The following is a 26,523-nucleotide window of genomic DNA, read 5'->3' as shown; positions in this document are numbered from 1 at the left end:
AGAGTCAGTGCTGGCCAAGAAGCAGTATTACCTGTATTTGCATTTGGCTCATAGAATGGTTTGGGTTGGAAGGCACCTTTAAAGGTCAACCAGTCCAACCCCCCTGCAGTAGGCAGGGACATCTTTAGCTAGATCAGGCTGCTCAGAGCCCCATCAAGTCTGACCTTGAATGTCTCCAGAGATGGACCATCCAAGAGCTGGAAGCCACGGCACGTGGAATTGTTGCTGGTGTCCCATATGCTTCTCTCAGCACCATTCATGGTGCTCTCTGAATACTTTGGTTTGTACCCTAGTCTGTTTGGTCAGAGCTGCATACAGATGAGTGAGAAATTGAAACTTTTCCTCTCGTTACGAGCTGTGAAATGTTTTAACAGCTTTTATATGCTGCAACTCCCATGGAGAATATTTTGAATGGTTTCTACTTGGTGATGTGTACTCTAAACCTGGAAAAGCTGTATCTCTCTGTCCAGCAAGTTTCACTCTTTGTTTCTTCTTTACAGGAGAAATTACTACGGTGGAAACTGGGCCAGCTTTAGTTTTTCAGGCCTATTGTCCTGGATTAAAGAAAATCAGGTAAAAATTTTACAAACTACTTCTTTTAACATTCTTCAGCATTAAATCTTGGTTGTTTCCATAATTTATTGCAAGACAAATTACCCCAATGCTCTTTCTCTTTAGTAACTTGACAGATCAAAGAGGTTTCTAGTTTCCAGCTACGCTGGTAAGGACCTAACCATCTGGCCTAACATTCTAGGACTCTGATATGCCTGGTTTATTAATGCTCTTACCTGAGACCAAGCAGACTGGTGCTCAGTCATACTTTTTGAGCTCTTGAATTTCTGTAGAAGCAATTGCACTGTTGTTCCAATTCCCAGCCCCTTCTGTAAGTGGTAATCTGCTCTTTTCCATTTCCTCATTGATTACTTTCCACACTCTGATGTTTCAGTCCCTTGGTTTTTGTGTGCTTTCAGCTGATTCTTCTTAAATGGGAGAAAAGCAGTTACTGGATCCTTCCATTGGAATGTCCTGTATCCAGGACAAAAAGATTAATGTTGACAGTGTATTTGGCAGTGACCAAAGTTTATCTAGTTCACAACTGTCCACTGGAAATCTTCTGGAGAGGGTGTTTATTTAGGAGATTGAACTACATTAGCAAATAGATGTTCCTGTTATTTACTGAAGAGTTACGAGCCTGTGGGTCTGCAGAAGATGGAACCTTTTCAGCTCAGCCTCGTGGCTGATTATTCTGTAGTGCTACCTTCTGGTGCAATCAGAGGAGTTGCTCAACAGCAGAAATTAATATTAGCAGAAATTAATATCCTCAGAACTTAATATTCTATTACATGAGTTAGAGATCCCTGTGTGGAGAGCTGAATAGAATCCCCAAATAACTGTCCTTTTTTCATGCAGTTTGCTTTCAAAGAGTTCTGTCCCAGAATTTGGAGTTCATCTAGCTGTGGCAAACCTGCCTTTTAGTAGACTGTATTCAAAGCTATATTCAGCTCCCTGCTAAAGCTTTGATTTCATTTAACACTGTGTTTTCAGATTACTAGAGCTGGCAACGTAGTACAAAGGTTGGCATGCTACAATAAAGTAACCAACTCTAACTGTTGTAACTCAGAAAATCTGAACAGAAGAAACACTGAAGGATTTCAGATGGATCTTCCTCTGTCTTTTTTCTTTTTAGTCATTGGGGACTACAGGGATTTGCAGTTAAGGGCAGTTAGCACAGCACAACATGTAATTTTGTAATTGTTCTTTGAAAGGAAAAGACTGATACCAGTGAGGAATGTGAAGACTGGAGAAAACTGATCCTTGAGAATGAAGAGGCTATTTCTCTTAGCAAGAAGGATAAAACTATTCAACATGTAGAAGATTTCTGTTTCGGCGAGTAAGTACAAAACCAGAAGTGTAGCATTTGACATGGCCAAAGGGAAGCATGCTGTGCTTTTGGCTCCAGGCGTCTCACCATGCTCCCCTAGAGCATGTTGTCTCAAAAGGTAACTCTGGCCTCTGAGATGTGTTCTGTTGGAGTCACTTGGCTTTGTTGAAGTTAACTGATCCTTCTGACCTGGATGCAAAACAATTGGTTTGGTGATTTGCTTTGGAGTAGAAGACAGAAGTGTTGTGTTTGCAGGTGGTAGTAGTTGCAGGTTATGCACTACCATCTATTCAATTTTTCCACTCTTAATTTGGCTAAAAGCTGCTATTCTCATACTGAAAAATTAAACTCAAGTGCATGTAAAGTTTAGTGCACAAGAATAGGAGCACAAATGGATAGTGATACTGTAACTATGAAATACTTCTGCTGAAGTGATAAAGTAACAATTGCCCTTTATAATTTTATGTTCAGTGGATTTATCATACCTGTGATGCTTACCTGTGATGCTCTAGAAGGAATGGTGTGGTGAAGGACTCCTGGCCTTTTTGCAGTGTCGCCTTCTTTCTGTTTGAAGTAAGGTAACTCAGCTCTAGAGGAGTGTGCCCAGCAGGTCAAGAGGTGTGACTCTGCCCCTTTACTGTGCTCTTGTGAGACCCCCACCTTGAATACTTTGTCCAGTTCTGGTGTCCCCATCATAAGAAGGACATGGAGCTGTTGGAGAGAGTCCAGAGGAGTGCCACAAAGGGCTGGAGCACCTCTGCTGTGAGCATAGGCTGCAGGATCTGGGTTTGTCCAGCCAGGAAGAGATAAGGCTCTGGGGGGATCTTAGTGCTGCCTTCCAATACTGAAAGGAACTTACAGGAAGGCTGAAAAGTGTGTCTAGCAATACAAGGGGGAATGGCTTGAAGGTGAGGGAGAGTAGGGTTAGACTGGATCATAGGAAGAAGTTCTTCAGTCATACTGAGTGAGACTCTGGCATAGGCTGCCCAGGGAAGTTGTGGCTGCCTCCTCCCTGGGGATGTTCAAGGACATGTCGGAGGAGGCCTCAAGTAGCTGAGTCTAGTTGAGAGGTGTCCTTGCCCATGCTGAGGAGGTTGGAGCAGATGATCTCTGAGGTCCCTTCCAGCCTCAGCCGCTCTCTGGTTCTATGAACATGTCAAAGCACATGCTCAGTTTGAAGCACACACAATTGTTGAACGTTTGATGCATAAGCACAGGAAGAGTAGTATAGCATCTTAGGACTGATCTGTGCTGAGTACCTTTCAGTTAGAGAGGATTCTGCTTTGAAGCATTTAACTTACCTTGGGAGTACAATGCTGTCTCTCTCGACAGTCACCAAAAACGCCCTAAGCCCACACGGGAGAATGGTAAGATTGAGAAACCTAGCAAAGAAAAGTGTTCCAGAGCAACTGAAACCTTCCTGAAAGAGTCAATTATTGTTTCTCTAACAATTTACACATTCTGGCTGGATTCTGTTGGTTTCCCTTAACTTTTACAACTCCTATGAAGTAACCATTAAACATTTATTTTGAAAGAATAAACAGCTGGGTAGCAGTATAATATACACAGTGCAGATCTGAAATGAATGGCCTTAGAACAAAGTGCATCCATCAAAGGAAAAGAATACTGTGTCTACAACAAGCTGTATTGAAAAAAGGCAAATGGCTGAAAAATAAATAGTGAACACCTGTGCTGAATAAATTAACCAGCTGGTTGGCAATTTTTCATTTGACCTATCTGAAGGGGTTGCTGTTACAAGGCATTAATAAGACACATTCATTTTAAGATATTCCTTTGTTAGTTCCATTAATTGATGAATGGTGGAAGATAATATTCTAAATTTACACAATAATTTGTCTGCAGATGTATTATATTTTTCTGAATTAGGAGAAGAATTGGCTGTGCAGCAGTCCAATTTGAGTCATTTTTATAGACAGTTCTTACATTATTCAGGCATATTTGTTCCTATAGGAAGCATGTCATGGGTTTAGATTCTATACAGGTTTTAGGCTTTCAGTACAAAATGTGTGGAGCTGCAAATCATGCAGATTTCCCTGTTCATTAATGGGGACTGAACAGAGATTTGAAATATGTAAATACAGTATCTCTTTAACATTACTTTCAGAGTGAGGTAGAAAAAATAGTGTACTGTGAGTCCAGACTTTATTTAACAAGTGATAATCAAATATGTTAAAAATGAGACTGAACTGCATGCTGATCTCGGGAGAAAGTAGAAGGAGAACTTGCTTATGAATTACTGTGTTACAAAAGGCTTTAGCATGGGTGAGGTAGAAACTTCATTCTAAGTTACTGCATTGATGGCAACAGCTTCTGGGGGGTTCATAGTCACCATATTCCAAACTCCTGACAGAAACCCAAGAATCCAAACAGAACCCTTGAATTTAAGTGACTTTCTTTTGTGTTTCAGTAGAGATTACTTCCTTTAAAATGCTATTTTATAGTTATTTAATGCTTGCAGTATGAAGCAAAAATCCCTCCGTAATTAATGTACAGAAACAGATTTCTTCCATTAGTGCTTCCTCCTAGCAGTTCCTGTATTTCCCAGGGCCATATTTTACCCCATTCATGAATAAGTGCTTCCTTGTGGCTGTGCACAAGCTGAGAGACTTAATCCAAACTCCTGTGAGCCCATGTGAGCTCCCTGAGTTCATGAGTGAGGAGCAGCTTTTGAAGGATACCTGGGCTTGGTTCCTCTGTTAACAGAAGTCCTGCCCCCGGCTTCCATCTGTAAGGCTACAGATGTGTGAGGGAGTGTTCTCCATGTAGACAGAAGAGTTCCTTGCTGTTCAGGGAATTTTAACCATCCTGTTAGTTACTGAAATTCTGTACTGTATGCTTGCAGGTCACCTTTAATATCATAGTTCATTAGTTTTCAGCCAAGATTAAATTGTTTTTTCAGTGCATTAATGGCTTGTGGTATAAAGATAAAAAGATAGTGTGAAATTATTGCTGAACTCCTTTCACTTACAATGACACTGATTTGATTCATCTCAGCTGGTAGTATCAACTAAAATTCTAAGTTCAAAACTCTAGTTTCTCAGGTAGATGTCATTGAAGCTCAAGATGAAAAGAGTAGATGAGATTAAAAGTGGAGGTCTGCTTTGTAAGAGGAATTTTAAAGGATTCTGTGGTGAACAGGAAATGGGCTATAGAGAGTAAATGTTGTGTGCTAATCTCCCTCCTTTTTACTGGCTGCATCTACTACGCACAACTCTTCGTAAAACACTTGGATACAAACAGCAGTGCTGCATGAGGGGACTTCAGTCTGGCTGGCTGTTACTTGACCAACTCATTGGAATGCAAGATCAGAGTTGGAAAAGTAATCTCTAAGCTTTACTTGAAGTTCAGGGCAAAATTTCATGGACTTGCAATGCTAGGAGATGCAAAGTAGCCATAGAAAGCTCTTCTGTGACTTTAGTTGTTAAGCCATCTGAATTCAGTGACTGCAATGCATTTCTGCATTTCAATTCTTAATCCATAGGAAAACCCTAAGCAGGTTGCTTTACTGTTTCTTTAAAATGTTGTGCTTCCTTTGTGTCTGTAGCCATGTATTGTGTTTCACCACACTGATTGTCAGTTTAAGCTCCTTCTGTCTTTTGAGCCCATGGGAAATAAGAGTCACAGTTTTTGTGGGGATTTTAAAGAATTCCTCAGTGGATGGTGTACCTGGTTTGAGCAGGGTAAAGACACTCTAATGCTTTTCATAGAACACTTGAGCTTTCCATTCTGGCACTGAGGCTAAACAAGTGTTTGAGGCTCTTTAAAAGACTATTTTTCCCTTTTCTTACCCTTCTGTTTTCAACCAGTCAGGATGCAGCTGAAGATGTTGAAGAAGCTGGTGCACTGTCAAAGCTGCCTGGGTTTGGAGCCTCTGCTGCCGAGGGGCTTGCTCAGGCATCAGAAAAAGGTGGCCTACCAGTGGAGAGTGCCTCACCAGAAGTGGAGAGCCAGGAGCCAGAAAAGGCTACAGACTCTGAGCCAGCAAGTGCAACAGAAGGGAATGATGCAGAAGTAACCTCTGAGAATGAGAGCACTCCCGATGCGGCTTTAGGCACAACTGCTCTGGAACCAGGGGAAGCCGAAACTGCACCTGCAGAAACTTCTGCCAAAGAACCAAAGAGGATCATGTATTCCCAGATTGTTAGAGAAGGCAGAAGGTTCAATATTGATTTGGTTTCCAAGGTAGGAACTGAATGACACTATTCATATGGGTACATATAAGGACTTTGCTGAAAACACTGGTATTTGAAAGTAATCTTTCCCATTGAGGAGGGCTGGCACAGGACCTTTGAGGCCAAAAAGGCTCGAGAAGTAAACAAGAATTAGTACCATTAAACTAAAGAAAAGCTATTTCATGTGTGCTTCTCAGTGCTTATAACCAAAAAGACCCTAAAATATAGCTGATGAGTGTCCAGAAGAGTGAATTTCCTGAAACTCAGTGCATCCTTTTTTTCTATAGATGAAGCCATAGAATAGATCAGGGCTGTATGGACTTCATAATGTCACAGGAGCAATGGATCCCAATCGTGCCGTAGCCGGGAGAACCACACACCCTTTCTTCTCCCAAAGCTTTTCTCTTCCTGTACAATGTGGAAGGAGCAGTGGTTAGCTTATTGTCTATAGCTTTCTTTCTATGACCATGCTTGTGGCTTCCAAGTTAACTGGTGTAAACAGCATGAATTTTCAAGGTTATTTCTGCTAGTGGTGGCAGCAGCCCCCAGACTATGGAATGAGAAGCTACCTCTACCTGCTTTCTTCATCAGTGGTCCATTGTCTGTGATCAGCAGCATGTAATCCCAAGTATGTTCAAAAAGGGTGTTCAAAAAAGGACTGGATGTGGCACTTGGAGCCATGGTTTAGTTGTCGTGAGGTGTCAGGTATGAGGTAATAGGTTGGACTTGATGATCTCTGAGGTCTTTTCCAGCCTTGTTGATATGTGATAATTGTTCTATTTAAATAGTGCCATTAAAGAATGTGGATTTTTCAGCAAGGAGAGTCAATTATGCAGATCTCTGATGTTTTTTAAATGAAAAGCAATTTTCCTATTGGAGTGCTTCCTGGGGTTTAGATTTTCCTGTAAATTTATAGGTCAGGTAGCCCAGGGAGCTGTCCGACCTGACATGGAATATTTCCAGCGGTGGGGCATCTACTTCCTCTCTATACTCAGACTAAAGCACTGAATTATAATCAATTTTATTGCAAAAAGTAATTACAGCTGATATGTAACACAGAGCTGCCTAAAGTTAGTTATTATTATCTTGAATTACATTTTACTTAAACTTCTTAGTCTGACTTTTTTGTCATGCTGCTTGCACTCTAAAATCTGCCTTCTATGCACTTCACAGTATGTGGACATGACTGCAAACTGACATTGAAGGGAAGTTTTTCCTGACTTCTGTGCTTTAGATTTTGCATGGAAAGACTTTAAAACCTCTGGAAACAGAAAAAAACCCCAAACTTTCTTCAGTAATGTATTCAGTTCTCCGTGGTGACGCTACAAAACACATGATTTCAAGTGTTGTTTCTGTAGCTATGTAGATATCACTGTCATGAATCATTGGAATGACATGGAAGCAGCAGTCAGGGCATAGCTGTGAAGCAGATAATCCTATTCTCTATTCTTTTTACCCTGTTTCTGTGCCACTCTGTTTCATGGTATAAATTGCAGTGATTTGCAGAAATTCTGACAGAAGCCTGGTCCTGCATCTGGGGGGGGAATAACCAGGCCCCAGTACAGACTAGGGGTGGTCCTGCTGGAAAGCAGCTCCATGGAGGAGGAGTCCTAGTGGACAGCAAGTTCTCCATGGGACAGCCTTCCTGTAGGCTCCCTTCAGGTACTGGAAGGCAGCTCTAAGGTCACCCCAGAGTCTTCTCTAGGCTGAACAACCCCAGCTCCCTCAGCCTGTTCTTATAGCAGAGGTGCTTCAGCCCTTGGATCATTTTGTGGCGCTCCTCTGGACTCACTCCAGCAGCTCTGTGTCCTTCTTAAGGTGGGGACACCAGAACTGGATGCAGTTGCCTCAATTAATTCAATGTTACTGTGCACACAGCACACCTTGTGACTATTTGATTCTACTTCAGTGTGCATGCTTGTAAATAAAACAACTTACAAACTACTCCTGTTTCCATTTGGTGTGAGCAGGTTCTCTTTACTCACTGTTGTCGCTTTTTCCTTCCCTCTGCAGCTGATGTTTTCCCGAGGTCTGTTAATCGACCTGCTGATCAAGTCCAACGTTAGCAGATACGCAGAGTTCCAAAACGCCACACGAATCCTGGCCTTTCGAGAGGGAAGAGTGGAACGGGTACCATGAAGTCATCTCTTGCATATGTTTGAGCTCATCTGTTTGAAGTCAGGGAACCTGCAGTTGGTCACTTGAGAGTTTTGTAGCAATCAGCTAATACTTTGCTTTAAGATTCTGATTTGAACATGGTTTCTGGAATGAAGAGGTGTTAGTGTATGTCATATAGCATTTAATTGTTTTATAAAGCTAAAAGAAATTACTTAAATCACATATCAGATATTTAGAATCACATGTCAAATATTTAGACTGTGTTCTGCTTGGCAGTTAATTCTCAAATATTCATAGGTTTCTGCTCTGCAGATACAAAGACAGACATAATTTGCCTCTCTGTTCTCACAAGAGAAGTCGCTGTTGTGGTAATGGCAACAGGAGGTCTTTTTTATAGTTAATTAATGCAAACTCTTTTGATTAACCCTGCAATTGAAGGTGCAGATGAAGTGGAAGGGAAATAAAAAGGGGAAAAGGCTGAAAAATATTTTAAAGTATTTTTATTGTGGAAAATTTTCAACTTTCTATTATAGTTACAGTAGAAAGAAAGATAAGAAAGTAACTCCAGCACAAGTCATTGAAAATGTTTGTTAGGTATTCAGCCTGCACTTGATGCTTTTCACATCCATTATATGGGGAGTGTCTGAAATGATTCAAAAATCTTTTCCAGGTACCTTGTTCTAGAGCAGATGTCTTCAACAGCAAACAGCTCACAATGGTGGAAAAGAGAATGCTAATGAAATTTTTGACATTTTGTTTGGAATATGAGCAGCATCCTGATGAATACCAAGGTAGTGTTTCACTGAGCAGGGCACACTCTCTTCTTATGACTTCATTCAGTTATGCAGCATTTTGATAGCTCTCCAGTGTTTTCATGCAATTTCTTTTTATGGATTAATCTTCAAAGTCTGCTGTGACCTTTTTGTGACCTTTCCAATTCAGTGCTAAATTCTTCTGCTTAAGCTTTTGCTCTTTCAGTTCCCATATCACTTACTGTTTGCATTTTTCTTTAACAGCAAAATTATCTGGTACAGGATGGGCACCATTTTATTTTTCCCCCCTAATGTTTTGATGTTTCCTCTCTTGGGGATTTTTCTCATGCAGTGTCAAGTATTAGATTTTTCTGTTCTGGGTTTTTAAAATGATATGTTCATCTTCACAACAGGTTGCCACAAAATCAGCAATGGAGGAAATGGAGATTTCACAATTTGAAAATAAATGTAACTGAATGCCTTTTAGTTGTAGAGGGAAAGTTGAAAGTGCCTTCATCAGCTGCTGACTTATACAGATGAAAGAATAGCTGAATAGATCTGAGGCACAACGTGCAAAGAATGATGAGCAATAGGTCAAAGAGGAAAACTGGCCAACGTGAGGAACAGGCTCTGTGTTTATGCACCTCGTGGTACAAAGCAGGAAGCAGTGGTCTCAGTTCTTGGAGTCTAAAGATAAACTGAAGAGAAAAGACAAATCTGTCAGAAGTAATGAGAGAAAATGTTAAACTGTTGGTGCTGAGTTTCAGAGTGAGGCACAGCAGTGCTCTTGTAGTTGACTAGCTTGGCTAGGCAATGTTTTTGGAAGAATCTAGTGTTAAACCTCAATGTTTAAGGTACTGGTTTGATTACTTGAACAAGATCCTTAGATTCAGTACAAATGTGGGAGAAAATGATTTTAAACACGTGCAGGAAAGAATTGGTTGATACTGAGAGTGGTCTGGTAAGACTGGGAGACAGAGCCTGCAATGAACTCCAGAAAATCCTGAAGGAGGAAGAGCTCATTAGACTGAAGTGGTTTATGGATTACAGGTAATTTCAGGTTTGCTGCTGCTGGGAGAAATGGAGGTGCTCAGAGTGAGAATATAGGTGGTATTTAGAAAATTTATTAAGGAAAAAAAAAAAAGACACCACATCAATTTTAAATGAATCCATTGATTCATGAATCTAAATGACATTAGATTTATTTTACTTTCAGAGATAGTTAAATAGGTTTTGTTCCTACATTTTCAAACTGCCTGAGAAGTAATTGGGGATATTTTGAGTTAGATTAGTCTAATGAAAATACTTCAGAAATTGAAAATTGCTCTTGGTGAGATCATCACATTCATGAGCAGGCAGACTTCTAGTAGGAAAGTTCAGGAAAGTGAAGAATTTTTTTATGAGTCTCTTCTCTGTGGAATTTGGATTTATGCAAGAGGTCTGCAGTGGGGAAAACTGGATAATTTTTTTTATTATTGTAAGAAAAGCCTCATTTTATGATTTGCTGCATGGCTGTGCAGAGGGTGGGAAGATCCATTTGTAATAAAACAGTGGGTGACTCTTGAACAGAATATATAGCTTGGTAATGCTGGTCTCAGGACTGATGGAAGTGTTTCTGAATCAGCTATGAATTTATCCATGAGTGAGATTAGTCTGAGAGCAGATTTCTGCATAGTGTGAAAGGATGCTGTGCTATTGCTTTTTCCTCCTGGCAAACCCCCCAAACTCATTTAGTTATTAACTGAAGTTTTTCAGAGCTGTATCAGTGACATGCAACATTGCAGTGGAAGAGCTCCTGAAAGACTTGAGTGTCTCTGAACTTCAAAATGTGCTGGCAACAGCATTCATTTAAAGAGGAATTTATGGTCCCTCATCCCTGCCATCTTTGGGTCTCAGCCACACGTTTGTGGCAAACAAGTGATCGGTTGGAAATACTGACTGTGCCTTCTCATCTTTGGGTTAAGACACAGTGTCAATGGCTTCTCTGGCCATAAATCCATGCTGACCATATTGGTATGGATCCAGCAGTGTTGTTCTTGAGTGGCTGTCATTCAGGTATAATATGGGATCATATTGTTTAGGCTGGAAAAGACCTTTTAAGGTCATCAAGGCCAACCATTAACTCTACCACCAAGTCCACTGCTAAACGATGTCCTTCAGCACCACATCTTTTACATACTACCAGGGATGGTGACTGCCAGTGCCCTGGCTAGCCTGTTCCAGGGCTTGACAGCTCTTCCAGTGGAGAAATTGTTCTGCATGTCCAACCTGAACCTTCCCTGGTGCAACTTTGAGGCCACTTACTCTTTGCTTTCTCTTGCTACTCAGGAGAGGAGACAAACACGTTCCTTGCTACAGCCTCCTTTCAGGTAGCTCTAGAGAGGGAGGAAGTCTGCCCTTAGCCTCCTTTGCTTCAGTCTAAAGAACCCCAGTTCCTTCAGCTATTCCTCATAAGACTTGTTCTCTAGAACCTTTGCCAGCTTTGGTGCCCTTCTTTGGAACCACTCAGTGTCTTTATTGTGGTGAGGGGCCCAAAACTGAATTATTTTGGGAGACAGTGTCCCAAGGCACTTCAGTAGATTTTCAGCCACAGTTGCTTACATTTCTCACTTGACTGAGAAATAATTTGAGTTCAACTCCAGCATGGTGAATAGATGAACCTGTGTTTGGGGGTGGTTCTCTGGACTCTTGGAGACCCGTACAATGTGCTTGCTTTATTTTGAAACACTTCAATGGAGAGATATTTCTGTCTCCTGAGAAAACTCACATTCTGGGAGTCCAAGTTTCAGCATTCATTGGCAGGGATCATCCATTTTCAGCAAAATGTTTCTTACAAAACCCTCAGGTTGTTTTTAATTGTTTTTCTTTTTTTGGACATGAAAGCAAACAGGAAAGTGAGAAAATGCAAATGTCTTACTATACCTTTGCCTGAATTGACTTTTTCCTCAGACTATGAGAGCAGCACGTTCGCTCAGTTCTTAAGCACACGCAAGTTAACAGCCAGCTTGCAGCACTTCATTCTTCACTCCATTGCCATGGTTTCAGAGACTGATTGCAGCACTCTTGATGGTCTTCAGGCGACAAAAAAATTTCTTCAGTGCCTTGGCCGCTACGGCAATACACCGTTTCTGTTTCCTATGTATGGGCAAGGAGAGATCCCACAGTGCTTCTGCAGGTAAGAATTCCTCTGAAAAAAGCAAAATTATGCCATGTGTCCAGTTCATTATTAATTAGAAACCCAACAACTTAATGCTTTCACCTTTGTTACAGTACAGACTCAGACCAACAGGGCAGCTGATGTGAAATGAAACTTTTTGTAAGGGTGTCTAGTAGCTGGACAAGGGGAATGGATTGAAGCTGAGGGAGGGTAGGTTTAGATTGGATCTTAGGAAGAAATTCTTCAGTATGAGGATGGTGAGACTCTGGAATAGGCTGCCCAGGGAGGCTGTGGATACCTCCTCCCTGGGGCTGTTGAAGGCCAGACTGGATGAGGCCTTCATCAGCTGAATCTAGTTGAGAGGTGTCCCTGCCCATGCTGGGGAGGTTGGAGTAGATGATCTCTGAGGTCCCTTCCAACCTGAGCCATTCTATGATGATTCTGTGAAATGATGTCTTCCCTGTCTTGGCATGATTTTGTAGCTCTGTGTAGACCACAAGGTTCCACATATGAGCTGACCCAACAGAAACGATACTGAGCTGTATGCAGGCTGCAGTCCTACATGCTAACATCAGAAACAGCAGCTCTGTATTCTCCATTCCTTGAGGCCTAAAAGTAAGGAAAAGGAAAAAAAGCCCTATTGATTCCCAGACAAAACAGCACTTCAACCCCTTTCCTGGAAGCATGGCTGCTGAGGTGTGTGAGGGGTGGCAGTGCTGGCAGAGGAGTTGCTGATAGATGCTTTGGGGGCCCATCAGGAACACACGTGCAGAGGGTGGGCGGTTGTAATTTTCAGTTGCTTCCAACAGTTCAACTGGCTTTAAAAAGGCTGAGGGGCTTTTTAATCTTTTCTTTTGCTGGCAAGCAGCCTTTCCATCTGCTCTCTGTGGGTTTTAATGTAGTAACCTGTAGGTCTGAAGTAAACAAGAGCTCTTTATAAAACAGGCAGTATTGCGTGGTGAGGCCATTTTGTTGTCTCAGCGATATGTTTGTGTATCAGTCATTTGCATCCCAATGCTGAGTCTTACCTACTTTGTTCTTTGGTGGTGGACAAGTTCTTCTGTTTGTTTGTGTGCTGCTATTGAGGAATTGTAGTTTACAGCATGTTATTGGAGATTATCTTCCTGACTTGTCTGTGTCATGGATTCGGGTTTTCTCTTCTGTATCAGTACTTAAATTGCTGCTAGGAGAATGGCCATAGCAGCTCAAGCCTCTTCACAGGTGGCATTGAGTTGGAAAGGACCTTCAAAGGTCATCTTGTCCAACCCCTGCAGTCAGCAAGGACACCTCCAACTAGATCAGGCTACCCAGGGCCAGAGTCTGATCTTGAATGTCTCCAGGGACAGGGCTTCAACCACCTCTCTGGGCAACCTGTTCCAGCTGTATATAGGATGCAATGTATTGAGACAAATGTGCTGTAATAATTGTCATAGTTCTTGGAAGGTATCTATAAAGTTGCCACCAGTAGCTGGCTGCACTGTGGAAGATCTTACCTGGTCCTCAGCCTGTGGAATTGTCCTATATGATGACTATATGTAGATAACCAATGTTTCCATTAGTCATAAGACAAGTAGGCAGTGGCCTGTACTACACAGAGTAGAAATGTTACTTGACAACACCTTTTGTCAGTGGCCTTTCATCTGGGATGTAAACTGTGTTTGTATGGAGATGTTAAAACACATGGACCTGGACAGTGAGGTGCTCAAACAATTTGTGACCACATTTGTGTTCTCTAGGCACTGTCACAAACCAGAACTCTTGTTCATAGATTTTTATAGATGTCTTTTGCCTCTATAGGACTTCATGTGGGACCAGCTATCTGCACATGACCAACAGATTAGATGAAAATATTGTCAGTGCCATTGTAGTCACTCAGGTTTTGCAGTTAGACCTTCTCTGGCCTCAAATACCTGGGGGCAGAAGTAAATTTAGTAATTAAAATGGAAATTAGAATTTTAGCTACGTTTTCCCCACTGTAGATTCTTCTCAATAGAATTTTTCTTGCCTTCTTGGAAGCCCTCTGGCTTTATTTTGTTTAGTACCCAGCACATGGAATTTTCTGATCTGTAACAGCACTATATGTCAAGAAATATGTCAAGTTAGTGGTGCCTAGAAGTCTTACAGATGTGCTTCTCAGAAAATCTTTCCATGATCACAGGAATTCTTCAGATGGCCTGAGCATTCTCTTTATGTCTATTAATTGCTCTCTTGTAGGTTTTTTCCTGCTAAATTTTAAGTCTTACAATAAGGACAGTATTTTAATAGTTGAAGAATACTCTCTCAAACCAAGAAGTAATTACATTTTTAAAAGGTTTGTATTAAAAGCACTCTAATACAAACTAAACCCAAATGGCTTTGGTTTCAAAGGAACAATTTAGGAGGCATCACAGTTGGGCTCTTAAAAATATTTGTTTAGATTAATCATAATTTTCAGCTGTGCTCTGCCTTGGATATTTTATCTTGCTAAAAGTGAGCAGTATCTGAAGAATTTTGTTCAGCCTGTGGAGTAAAGTGGCAACACCACAACCTATACATCACAGCCTCCAGTTTTTATCACCAGGTTATCAGAGTAAGGTGTCACCTGTTCTGTGATTTCTAACCACCCTTCTATAGTCTGTTTTAATGTAAACCTCTTAAGCGTTTCTTGCAGCCAGTTACACTGTGTGTTCTCATCAAGGCTACTGTTATAAATGGCATGCATGCATATTTATGTGAATGAGTCAAAGACATTTGTAAGTCACATCCTTGCATTCTAAATGAATTCTGCATAAACACTACCCCATTTTATAACTACTGACGACACCTGAGTGAGTAAAAGCGGTGTTAGTTCTTTATTGGTTTAAACAGGTATGGTTTAGGAGAGAAAATTAAACTTTTATATCACTGTAATGTACCTCCCAATATGTTGAGGTACAGAGTGAGATTTTGATCTCCATAAATTGGATGTGTGGTACAAGGAAGGTCACTGGAAGCCTCCTGCTAATCCAGGCTGACAAGCAGCAAAACTTTACTGGCCTGTCTAGCAAATTCCTTCCCTCCAAACTTCTTGGTGTGAAGCTGTTATGTCTCTTCCTGTCTAATGAAATAGCAGTAATACTATGCTTAGTAAGGACAAATATGGGAATGTCTCCTTGGGGAAAATTTAAGCTTCAGGAGGGCAGATTTAGACTGAATATTAGGAAAAAATTCTGAACAGGAAGGGTAGTGAGAAGCTGGAACAGGTTGCCCAGGGAGGTCCTGGATGCCCCCACCCTGGAGGTGTTCAAGGCCAGGTTGGATGAGGCTTTGAGCAACCTGGTCTAGTGGAAAGTGTTCCTGTCAATGGCAGTGGGGTTGGAACTAGATGGTCCTTAAAATCCCTTCCAACCCAAACCATTCTATGAATCTATGAAAATCAAAGCAAGCCTCTACATTTTCTATGGTAAACATCAAAGACACCGGTAGGTAAGACAGCTAGGGAAAGGAGTGTATGGTTTGCAGATTGCTGTGTAACAACTTGCTCTAACAATATACAGTTTGCTGTATTTGTTTGTTGCAAATCTGTAATAACTACTTTCATTTCCTTGAGAAAATGCCCCTAAAGAAGACCTCTAACTGCATCATTGCAAACTGTAAAGTCTCAATGATACATTTGGAATCTTTAGTCTGATTTTGATGGGGGTTTCTGGTTTTAGAAGACATCAGGAAATATCCCAAATATTTTCTGACACAGATAATGCTAAAATTGTCAGCAACCAAACTGTGTAACTGGGGAAGGAAAGAGGTTTGACTTAAAAATTCAAAGTAGCTGTCAAATAAGAAGACAATGCCTGCTTTTGCACATTGTGCAACATTGCTCTGTTACAGCTTGAATCCCCTTTCTTTCCTTCCAGTTTTTCAGAAGCAAAGCTTGGGAATGTTCTCTGGTTTGGAGGAACATTTGGAAGTGCTGTTTTACAGATGCTGTTCCACACAGCTCACTTTTACAGGTTCCCTCAGTGAAAGAGGCCTCTTACTGTGGGGGTTCTTTTGACGTGAAGCCTTTCTAGGAGCTTTCAGTTGTGGTTCTCTTCACCAACGCCAGTGGTGTTAGATGAGTGACAGCTGTAGGTTGTGGCCTTGCTTCTGTGATTTTTCTCAGTGCTTGCTTTGTGAACCCATGGCGGTTTAGGGGAAGACTCTGCAGTTTCTCTGTGGTTTCAGATTCTTCCAAATGTGGACATTTGAGGAGTAGTTATGCAAATTTTTTTCTCATTTGAAGTTTTAGAGGGAATTGGGGACTGTATGTGGTCTGTCCTCTCACAAGGGTGACACATAGGTTTGTTTTTGTTAAGAGTCATCCAAAAAATAACAGATATGGGCATTGGAGTAGGTGTTGAGTGGTAGAGTTTCTTCAGCTGTTTTGCTGTAGGAATTAGTGATTCACTGACTTTAAGGGCTGTCAGTTAATGAGTTGGACTTCCTATAAATGGGCTTTGAACTTTTTCATTGTGCATGTATTTGGGGGGCAGAGTTCCCATTTTTTTCGAAGTTGTTACAGATTCTAACTGAAATTAGTCATTTTCATGTCAGTGCCAGTGACAGTAGTAATTTTGTGACGGAGGAAAGATCTGATTAAGATGGTTCATCTCTTTCAGTCCTTATATTTACAAGAAGATTAAGAGTCCAGGCTGAGATGTGATGGATTGTGTGATTGATTTGGAAGGTTTCTGTATACCTTTGAAAAATGAATAATCAGGTTTTGCCCTTACATTTGAGCTATTACCTGCTACAAATGTTGAAGCTGCTGAGGTAGTCTTAGGTACTTTAACGTTTCCAATAGTGTCCTTGTTACCATCTCTGGGAAGATCTTAGCATCTGAAATCAAGGCTGGACTTGAGGAAACCTGAATTGATGGATTAAACATTTAGGGCAACATCTTTTTCATTTGAATCTATACATGAGTAGCATGTCTCTAGCTGTAAGCAACATGCATAACCTTTCTCTATGCTAATTGTATTGTTTGGCATCTTAATGAGAAATTCAAGCCATGTTAATTCCTTGTGACACTCAGGTATGACAGAGGTAAGCCTTAGCAGGTGTGCAATTCTGTGCAAGTTTGAAAGGTGATTTTAAAAAGCAGAGGCTGTATCTGAGATATGAGTTCAGTCCTGCATCTCAAGATACAGCATGTTCATATTTATATATCTAATTGCTTTGGATTATTCCATTTCTTGGACCTGAGAATTTATTTCAAGCTCCTGATAGCTTGTCATTATTACCTGGTCTTTATTAAAGTACTGAATAGAAAGAGTAGCTGCAACACTTCTTTCTTAATTGTTTTCACTTGCATTTCAGTGAAATAATAAAACTTTTTACATAGTTTGACTTTTAAAGACAAAGTTAAGATATTTCTACTCACCTCATTGGCAAACGAATGCAAAATGAGCAAGCGTAGTTGGCGTGGTTATTTGTAGGATCAGTTGTTTGTTTTTCCCTCTAAGGAGAAACTCTTCCTTGGGATAAGCATCAGGGAAGTGAGATAATCCATCATTCTGAGACCTGTTCACTAGTGATGGATGGATAGATTGGTAAAGTAACTCAATAATCTTTTTTCTCCCAGGTTATTCACAGATCAGTGAGCATTGTCGTTAATAAAGCTATGGAATGCTTTCGTGTCCTTGCCCACATTATTTCTCAGAATTTGACAGGAAAAGACTTTTAATTTGGAAATAACCTTTGTTGTGAAATGCATTCTAAGTGTATGAAACTTTGAAAATGCCTTCCCATTTTAGATTTTATCTTTTCTCCCAGTGAGAGGCTTGGTAGTTCTTTGTTTAAAAAATGGTTTACAGTTACAAGAGCTTTCTGCTCATTAGTATTTCACTGGTGAGAAACACAGGGTTCTTCAGAAGTTCATACCTCCCGAGTCATAGAATCATAGAATGGCTCAGATTGAAGGGGACCTCAAAGATAACCTACTCCAACCTCCCCACAGCTGCTCAAGGCCTCAACCAACCTGGCCTTGAACACCCCAAGGGAGGAGGCTTCCACAACTTCCCTGGGCAGCCTATGCCAGAGTCTCACCACTGTTATACTGAGATCCAGTCTAAACCTACCCTCCCTCAGCTCCAAACCATTCCCCCTTGTCCTGTCTCTAGACACCCTCATGAAAAGTCTCTCTCCAGCCTTCCTGTAGCATCCCTTCAGGTATTGGAAGGCAGCTCTAAGATCCCTGTGTTGAGGGAAGCCTCAACAATTAGAAGGCTTCAACAATTAGAATATATCATGTGGGATGCTTTGAATCATGTGACTGTTGCCAAAGTGTATTGATTTCAGATCCCTAAGCATGGAAAATTTTTCTATCCAGGGGTTAAAATGTGCCTTGTGGTGCAAAAAGTTCCGTGGAACTTGACATATTACGCAAGAGTGAAAGTACTTACATGGCACTGCTGTCGTTCTTGGTCATCCTTGCTTCCTTGTACAGCCATATTTGGAACTTACAAGCATTAAATATAAGTGCAATAGTGTGGTGATAGTTCAGTAATGATTCACTTCAATAATTAAGGTGATTATGATATGTATGAAGGAAGTATGTCTGATAGTTATTTGGTACTATCTCATAACAGCCCAAGTCACTCTGTGTGGGGGTGTGCAGATTCTGGTTTATTTGTTCTTCCTGAGAATTAGGACAAATATGTTACAGGAGATTTCTGGGAAAGACACAGTGTTTATTATTGGAGCAAATCTGGGGTGTAGATGCAAATGTAGTTTAGCAGAGTCCTTTTTCATTAACGTGGAAGGCAGAGAGAAGTCGTTTCCAAGAGATTACTGAATTAGTAAAACAGTCCTTCAGTTTCGTTGGACTTTCTGGAGGCAGAGAGCACATGAAAGAATTGCAGAGCTGATCTAACACTTACTGACTGATTTCTGGTTACTCATTTTGGTCCTGATCTCCCAAGCTCCTCTTTGAGGGCAGAGCTGTTGTATAATTGTAGCCAAAGGACCTCTTGTGAGGAATGGCTTCTCCTCTTACCAGGTTTGACCAGGCTTTTGTTCTTTTCCCCAGTCCCTCTCTCAGTGTGACCTGTCCTTGCTGAGCTGTCACCATTCCTGCCTGCCATATCTTTCTCCATGAAAACAGTTTGTTGAAACTGAAGTGGGCAGTAGTCCTGGTTTCTTTGGTGGTAAAAACACCCACCAGTGTTTGGATGAAGAGATTTGCCCTTGGAGCAACTCTTTCTATAGCATTGCCCAGTCACAGTGATAGGAATTCCTTCTGTTTTGCTGTACTAGGACAGAAGCAAAGATCTAGTGAAAGCAATTATCCTACTGTATGAGTGAGATATATATATCTTTTATATATATATATGTATTCTGCTTTTGAACATTTCCAGAACATAGGACAAGGTTGCAGGGAACGCTGAAGTTGTAGGGAGCGTACAGGGAACACAGCATTTAACATAAGAACCAGGACTCATCTTCCTCTCTGTGCAAAAAGAAATGGAAAGAAGACAATTAATTAATTCCACACTTGGCATGGTTTGCTGTGATCTTTCTCCACAGCTCATTGTGCTGTGCCTGCAGTTTCCATCTTTGAGAGAAGCAAATATTTCATAGGTTCATATAAACCGGTTTGGGTTGGAATGGGCCTCAAAGATGATCCAGTTTCAACCCCACTGCCATGGACAGGGACACCTTCCACTAGCCCAGATTGCTCAAGGCCTCATCCAGCCTGGCCTTCAACACCTCCAGTGAGGGGGCATCCATGACTTCCCTGGTTCCAGTGTCTTACCACCCCCACTGTAAAGAATTGTTTTTTAATCTGCAATCTGAATCTGCCTTCCTCAAGCTTCAATCCATTCCCTCTCATCCTGTCAATACAAGCCTTTGGGAAAAAGTCCCATTCCAGATCTCTTACCCTCTCAGGTACTAGAAGGCTGCTCTAAGGTCTCTCCAGAGCATTCTCTTCTCCAGGCAGAACAGCCCTGACTCTCCCAGCCCATCCCCATAGGGAAGGTTCTCCAGCCTCGACTTCGTGGCCACCTCTGGACCTGCTCCAGCAGTTCCTTGTCTGTCATGTGTAGGGGGCACCAGAACTGGATGCAGTGCTCCAGGTGGGGTCTCACAAGAGCAGAATAGAGGGGCAGAATCACCTTCCTTGTCCTGCTGGTCACACCACTTTTGATGGGGCCCAGTTTTTGCAATGGAGAGCTGTACAACTGGGGAGAAATGTACTGCTCCATTCATCTCAGCTTGTAGAAGACAATTACCTGCTGGAAACAAAACATGCTTTTTGGGGGTGTGCAACTGTGTAGTGAGCTTCTCCCGTTCTTTTCTGTGGTTTCAGAATGAACTGTGGTTAAGTCTGTAATTCAAAGGTCTTTATGGTATTTCTGTGTTGAGAATCAAGATGTCAGATGGAGAGACATTCTATTTTTGTTCCATTAATATCAGAGAGCATTACATCAAAGCAGTAAACTCCTCTTGTAGCAACAGATGCAGCAACCCTGAAGCGTATTTTCTCTCTTGTTACATTAGCGTTTAATTAAAGAAAACAAGGAGTTGGAGGCACTTACTCTCTGTGCAATGTAATGAAGATTTATTTTGTAAGTGACCTTCACTGTATTAGCTGAATCAGTAATCAGTAAAATTAATAGAATAATCAAATTACATACAAACTCATAAATCATTGTGAATATGCTGTCAGAAATTCAGCTTTTAATCCATCCTATTGTTTCACGGCTATATTAAAAATTACAACTGCAGATTCCTGCCTTGATGGGAACTGAAATGGCATTTAAAGGCTGTGTGTGATGGAGGGCTACCAGGCCAAAAATTTTCACAACTGTTAATTTAGCCATAATATGATTTGATGTCATGAGGGCAAAGTTGAAGTTGAGTACGGTGTTGTTGCTGTCTTTCAGCAAAACTTGAGTTATTGGTGTAGGCAGTCGCCAGTTAATTAGAGTAATATCAGTTTAAATGTCTGTCATTTAGGGTTAATGGTATCAAAGAGTTGCCTTGTACTTGAAGTACAGTCAAATTATCTTGAATAGCCTATTGTACAAAAGTAATGTTAGCACAGTGATTCTACCTTGTCATAAATTACCAGGATGCCACTTGGTTTAATCTCTCAATGTCTCTATTTCAGTAGTTTTGGCAAGTTCTTACTGATGGGGTTGCTTTGCAGGCTAGGCTGCTTCAGTAGGTATTGTGACTCTATGTAATTGTTCAGCACAACACAATCAAAATTCTTCTCCATTTTCATTTTAAAAAAGGATTTTTTTGCTGTCCTACTGAGGAAACAGGTCATGCCCTCCTGCACAGGATAGCAAGCTATTCCTGAAGAAAAGTGATTCACATACTTGTGCAGCCCAGCCAAACAGCAAAGTCCTTTCAAAGTACCCTGGGAAAATCAAGTGCATACATCAAAAAGCCCTTGACTGTGCTTGAAGCCAATTAACAGTTTTTAATAAAGGATTCTTAGTTCTAGTGAGGGTAATAGTGAGTCCTTATATACAACATGGAATAAATTCATCTGAGTTGGTTTGGAAGATCCTTGCATGCACTTTGTCAGGCAAGAGGCCGTTGGCTGCAGCATTAGAGACAATGAGCCTGTAGCTTAAGGCTCTTCAATACTTCTTCAGTGGATGGTTAACATTTATGTCATCTTCAACAATCTCCAGAAAACCAAAGCTGTCATTCAGCATGGTGTGTGTTCTCTCTGCTTCTACAGCAAGAGCTGTATCTGGGGAACTGAGTCTTCTGGTCAGGATATTGCTGACACTTCCTTTTGGAGTACAGCTCAGAAGAAATGCCATTTGGTAACACGCTCCAGCCATTTGCCATGATGAATTTCTGATTCACCACTGTCTAATATGACTTTGGATTGCCAATAGTGACTCCATTCTAGGAAGTCAGGTTTACAAAGTGAAGCTTTTCTTTTCATCCTGGGATCTATTTGTCATCTGCAAACAGACACTTTAAGATCTTCAACTTCAAATTAAAATACTGGACAAGATGACCATGGAGGGCCCCTTCTAACCAGATGCACTCTGTGATTTCTGATCAGAACAAAACAAAGAAACCTTAAACAACACCACCAGAAAACCTGTTAGTAAACCAGGAAAATCCTGCTATCATCCCAGGAATCTGGGAGAACTCTTCCCCCAAACCAGCCTGCCTTTCTCATACTGATTGTTTACTCTGGCTTAGTCTTGTGGCTGGCTAATGGTAGTCAGGTATTAGAATGTAATCGTGCTCCTCTCTTAAGTGATGGTGTACACTTGACCAAAAAGATGAAGAGAATTACACATTCTTGTTTTAAATCCAAAACCTGTGCAGACTCTTAATTTCTGATTTATTTCCTACCCAACCCTCCCAGCTTCAGCTCTGTCCTTCCATCTCTGAGCTGAACGTCTGATGGCTGGGTCATTCAAACTCACAGTTTCTGTCTCTGTCACGGCCAGGTGTATCAGTGTGTCACTGTATGGCAGGGGCTACAGACTGGTTTAGGGTTTATTCCTAAGAGGCTGTTTACTTTGGAATCGTAGGGGTCAGAAGAACACAGGTGTGTTTAGCTTGGAGGACTTGTCAAATGGCACTTGTTAGCATTTGACAGTTGTCTCTGATAGAGCAGTTCTCTCTGAGAGAAGGCTATGCAGGTTCTGACAGTATGCAGATTATTTGTTTATTCTTTCTCTTCAGCATACATGAGCAGAGGTCAATGGTAGCTGATTGATCTGAGTGAAGTACTGGAGAGTCTTAAATAAGTACATCGAGAGCAAAATGCATTAAGGATTCCCAAGACAGATCAGATACTGCAAACATTCCAAAACTGAAATGGTATCCTAAGGGATCAGACACATCTCCCCCAAGTTTTTCCTTTACCTTTTGCCACTGGGTCATTTCCATGCTGACTGGAGATTTTGAAGAGAAAGATTAAATCTTTTTGAAGAGAATTTGAAAAACAGTTTTAAAAATGTTCTCATTGGGTTAGCTTTTCCCACACAAAGTTCTAGAGAATTGAATCCTCTGTGCTGTATATTGTTCTTAGGATCAGAAATCCCCTGAAGGAATGCATATAAAGAAAAAACTGGCTGAAGTGTATCTTGATTGACTGGTGGTGAAGCTTGGTTCTGGAGAGTCTCTAACATGTATTCTTGTTCTGTAAAATGCAGAACTCCTCTGCATTAGGCTGCTCTCAGAAAGGTTAGAGTCTCTTTAAAACACACAGCAGAAAGAATATTGCCTTTTTGTGCTCCCTTGGCAGCATTTTGAAGAATATGTGCTTCCATTAAGTCTTTCAGGAGCTAGAACTCAAAAGTGTTAGAACTAGTGATCCCACAATCCTTCCAGTGGAAATCTGGGCACAGTAACCATTTTAGCCATCACCTGCAGAAACTAAACTTTCAGGTTTTACCTTGTGTGACTTCACATCAACAGAAGAGTAATCCTTAAAGATTAAGCTGGATTTGGCCGATGCAGGAAGTTAGGATGTGGGGTCACATTTAACTGAACTTCCACTGCACAGCTTTACAAGGGCAGTTTCAGACTTCTAGTGAAGAGCTTCAGTCAGACATCTTTAGAAGAGGCTGATAGACCAGCTGGACATGGATGGAATTATCCCAGCAGGCTGACTTTATACACCCAGTCTCTCATATTTAAATGCCAGGATCTAATTCCTTTAAATTTTGAGGCTTCCAGTTGAAAACCAGACAAGTTACAACACTTAATGCCTGGGCATCAATGTCTTTGTTTTTGGTACTGGCCTTGTTTTGTGAGTGGAAAACTGCTAAATATACTTCAGTATACTTTGATAAAGTGTCCTGTGAAGCTTTGCTCCATGCACAGTCCACATGCTCTCCCTCAGCTTCAAACCATTCCCCCTCATCCTATTGCTAGACACCCTTATGAGAAGTCCCTCTGCAGCTGTAAGGTTCTCTTCTGAACAAGCTCAGCTCCCTCAGCCTATCCTGATAGTAGAGGTGCTCCAGCCCTTTGATCAACTTCGTGGCCCTCCTCTGGACACTCTCCCAACAGCTCTGTGTCCTTATGCTGTCCAGTCTTAAATGAGTGCTGATGCTGATGCACCAATTTAGAGAACTCAGGTGAGCACTAACACAACCCCAGTTACCAACACATCCTTTAGAAGAGCTCCAGGCCGTGCTTTATTTTGATTGTTTTCTGATTGTCTGATTCAGAGATTTAGATGTGTCATTAAAAATGTACTGTGACGTGCCCAGTACTTTGCCTTGCTGATGACACAAGCTCACACTGATTACAATGAGTCATGAAGGAGTAACCTTTATTTTCCCTCCTGTGTTTGCAGGCTGTGTGCTGTCTTTGGAGGTATCTATTGTCTTCGCCATTCTGTGCAGTGCCTTGTAGTGGACAAAGAATCGGGACGGTAAGGGCAACAGAGGTAACTCCTGTTTGTATACAGAAGGCAGGTGAAAAATGTGTTAAGTCAGTGCAAAACAACAAAAAAAAAAGCTCCTCAAAGATCCTCCTTGATATTAATAACAGATCAACCTTGATTAAAAGTAATTTGTGTATAGGTCCTCCAGAACAAGGAAAGTGGGTCTAGAATATAGAAACGAAATTAATTTCCCTGTGATATTACTACAGCTCCTGATCACCCAAGCTTGGAAGACAAATCATTTCAGCTGCCTGAGGGCTGGTGATGAGTGATGTTAGTTTTCCTTGTGGCCTTACCTACCCTAATTGATTTTCATCAGATGACAACAAAGCCCTCTGTTATTGCATTTTTAAAAATGGAGCTCACCTAAAGACTCATCAGATTAATCTTTGCTGATAATGCATGTCACTCCAAGAGAAAAGACTTTAATGAGTTTTTAGGTAGATTGTTGTCATAAACTATGCTGCCCTCTTATCCTAGCATAAATTCTTTTACAACAATCTCAGGCCTGGAGGTAGCTTTAAAGCTGAGCTAAGAAAAATCAACCTGGACTCTCTCCCGTAGCTGCATTTTTCACACCTCTGCAAGTTGTTGTGGTTTCTGGTATTCCTGTTATATACCTTCTATTGGTTATCAGTGCAGACTTAATTCTCCTCATAGGCTGTTTCTGGCTTAATTTCTGGAATTCAAAAGTTTAAAAGATTCTGTAGAAAATGAAGGTAGAAAAGATGTAGTCACATTTGATCAAGTAGGTAAACAGTGAGTGTGATGTGTTTGCTTTCCAGTTGCACTGCACACTTGCTTCTTGGAGCATGGTCATTTTAGGTAGCTTTGTTGTGACATGGGCAAGTAGTGTCTGTTTTCCCTGAAATCCTAGAAGCAGTAGATTCTTTCTCCCAGTTCCTTAAGATTTTGAAGTTCATTGCACAGCTTTGGGCTTTTAGATGCAGGTGTGATGGCATTTCTTCATCAGTGGCATTGTTTTAAGGACATGGTTTGTGTGCAAACAAAATTACAAGCCCTTCTTAATTTACCTAATTTATTTTAACACTAATATTTGATCTCTTGTTGTAGGCAGCTTTATTTTCCACAGATTTATTTTCCAATAATGGAAAACATATATAGTATTGTCTAATAAATCATTGCTTAAACAGTACGGGACTCTTTCAGAGGGACAAAGCTTACAGTTGTTAGCAACTTCCAAATCCCTCTCCATAAAGGTCTTAGCACATCAGTGGTGCTGTTTGCCCAGGTTTCCAGTTCATTTTGCAAATTCTGAAGATCTTTGAAATGAATATTTTCTTTGTTAAGGTTATATGTATTCCAATAAAAGGTGGAGAGCTACTTTTCCTTTAACCTGCTTTGATGTCTTGAATCCACTAAGTTACTAGGATTCCAGGTGGGTTTCAAGTGGCTTTTTTAGCCTACTTCAGTGGTTCACTTACACCATTTTCCCTTAAAAAAGGAGGGCAGGTATTTGAGGTGCAGAATTGCTTACATATTTTTAAGACTTTCAGTATTCCCAAAATACTGGTCTTTTAGTAATGCCTTGATCTGGTGCTAAATACAAAGCACAACACATCCAGCTTCCCAGGTCACCTGCCTTTTCCTCAGAGCTGTCTGCCTGCTTCTGTTGTCTCTTTTTAGGTCTCCCATAGTTTCAAAGCAAAGCACATTACAAAGTAGCATTTCTAAATCAAAACAATTCAACACCCCCCCCCCAACCTTATAGAAGAGAAGAGAATTGTCAGACGTCTTTGAGATGATGAAAATAATGCCTCCTAGCTCTCCTTGCCTGGAGAAGAGGAGGCTCAGGGGAGTCTTTATTGCTCTCTACAACTACCCAAAAGGAGGTTGTAGACAGGTGGGGGTTGGTCTCTTCTCCCAGGCAACCAGCACCAGAACAAGGGGACACAGTCTCAAGCTCCAGTTTAGGCTGGAGGTGAGGAAAAAGTTCTTCCCAGAAAGAGTAATTGGCCATTGGAATGTGCTGCCCAGGGTGGTCGTGGAGTCCCCGTCCCTGGAGGTGTTCAAAAACA

General features: G+C 41.1%; 1 protein-coding gene across 2 annotated transcripts in view; it reads left to right on the top strand.

The window, feature by feature from the left end:
• CHM (CHM Rab escort protein) overlaps positions 1-26,523 on the top strand; it is a 61,135-nt gene that overhangs the window by 18,557 nt on the left and 16,055 nt on the right. For both annotated transcript variants that reach the window (XM_068157664.1, XM_068157663.1), the window contains exons 3-9: positions 501-573; positions 1,767-1,891; positions 5,710-6,085; positions 8,089-8,205; positions 8,864-8,984; positions 11,895-12,120; positions 24,395-24,472. In XM_068157664.1, coding sequence (XP_068013765.1) covers positions 501-573; positions 1,767-1,891; positions 5,710-6,085; positions 8,089-8,205; positions 8,864-8,984; positions 11,895-12,120; positions 24,395-24,472 — 1,116 coding nt within the window. The remainder of the gene's footprint in view (positions 1-500; positions 574-1,766; positions 1,892-5,709; positions 6,086-8,088; positions 8,206-8,863; positions 8,985-11,894; positions 12,121-24,394; positions 24,473-26,523) is intronic.

This window comes from Melanerpes formicivorus, unplaced genomic scaffold, assembly GCF_026170545.1.
Source record: "Melanerpes formicivorus ecotype bairdi unplaced genomic scaffold, bMelFor1.0.p_v2 SCAF_37, whole genome shotgun sequence".
NCBI lineage: Eukaryota > Metazoa > Chordata > Aves > Piciformes > Picidae > Melanerpes > Melanerpes formicivorus.
This window is presented reverse-complemented; position numbering and strand designations above follow the sequence as displayed.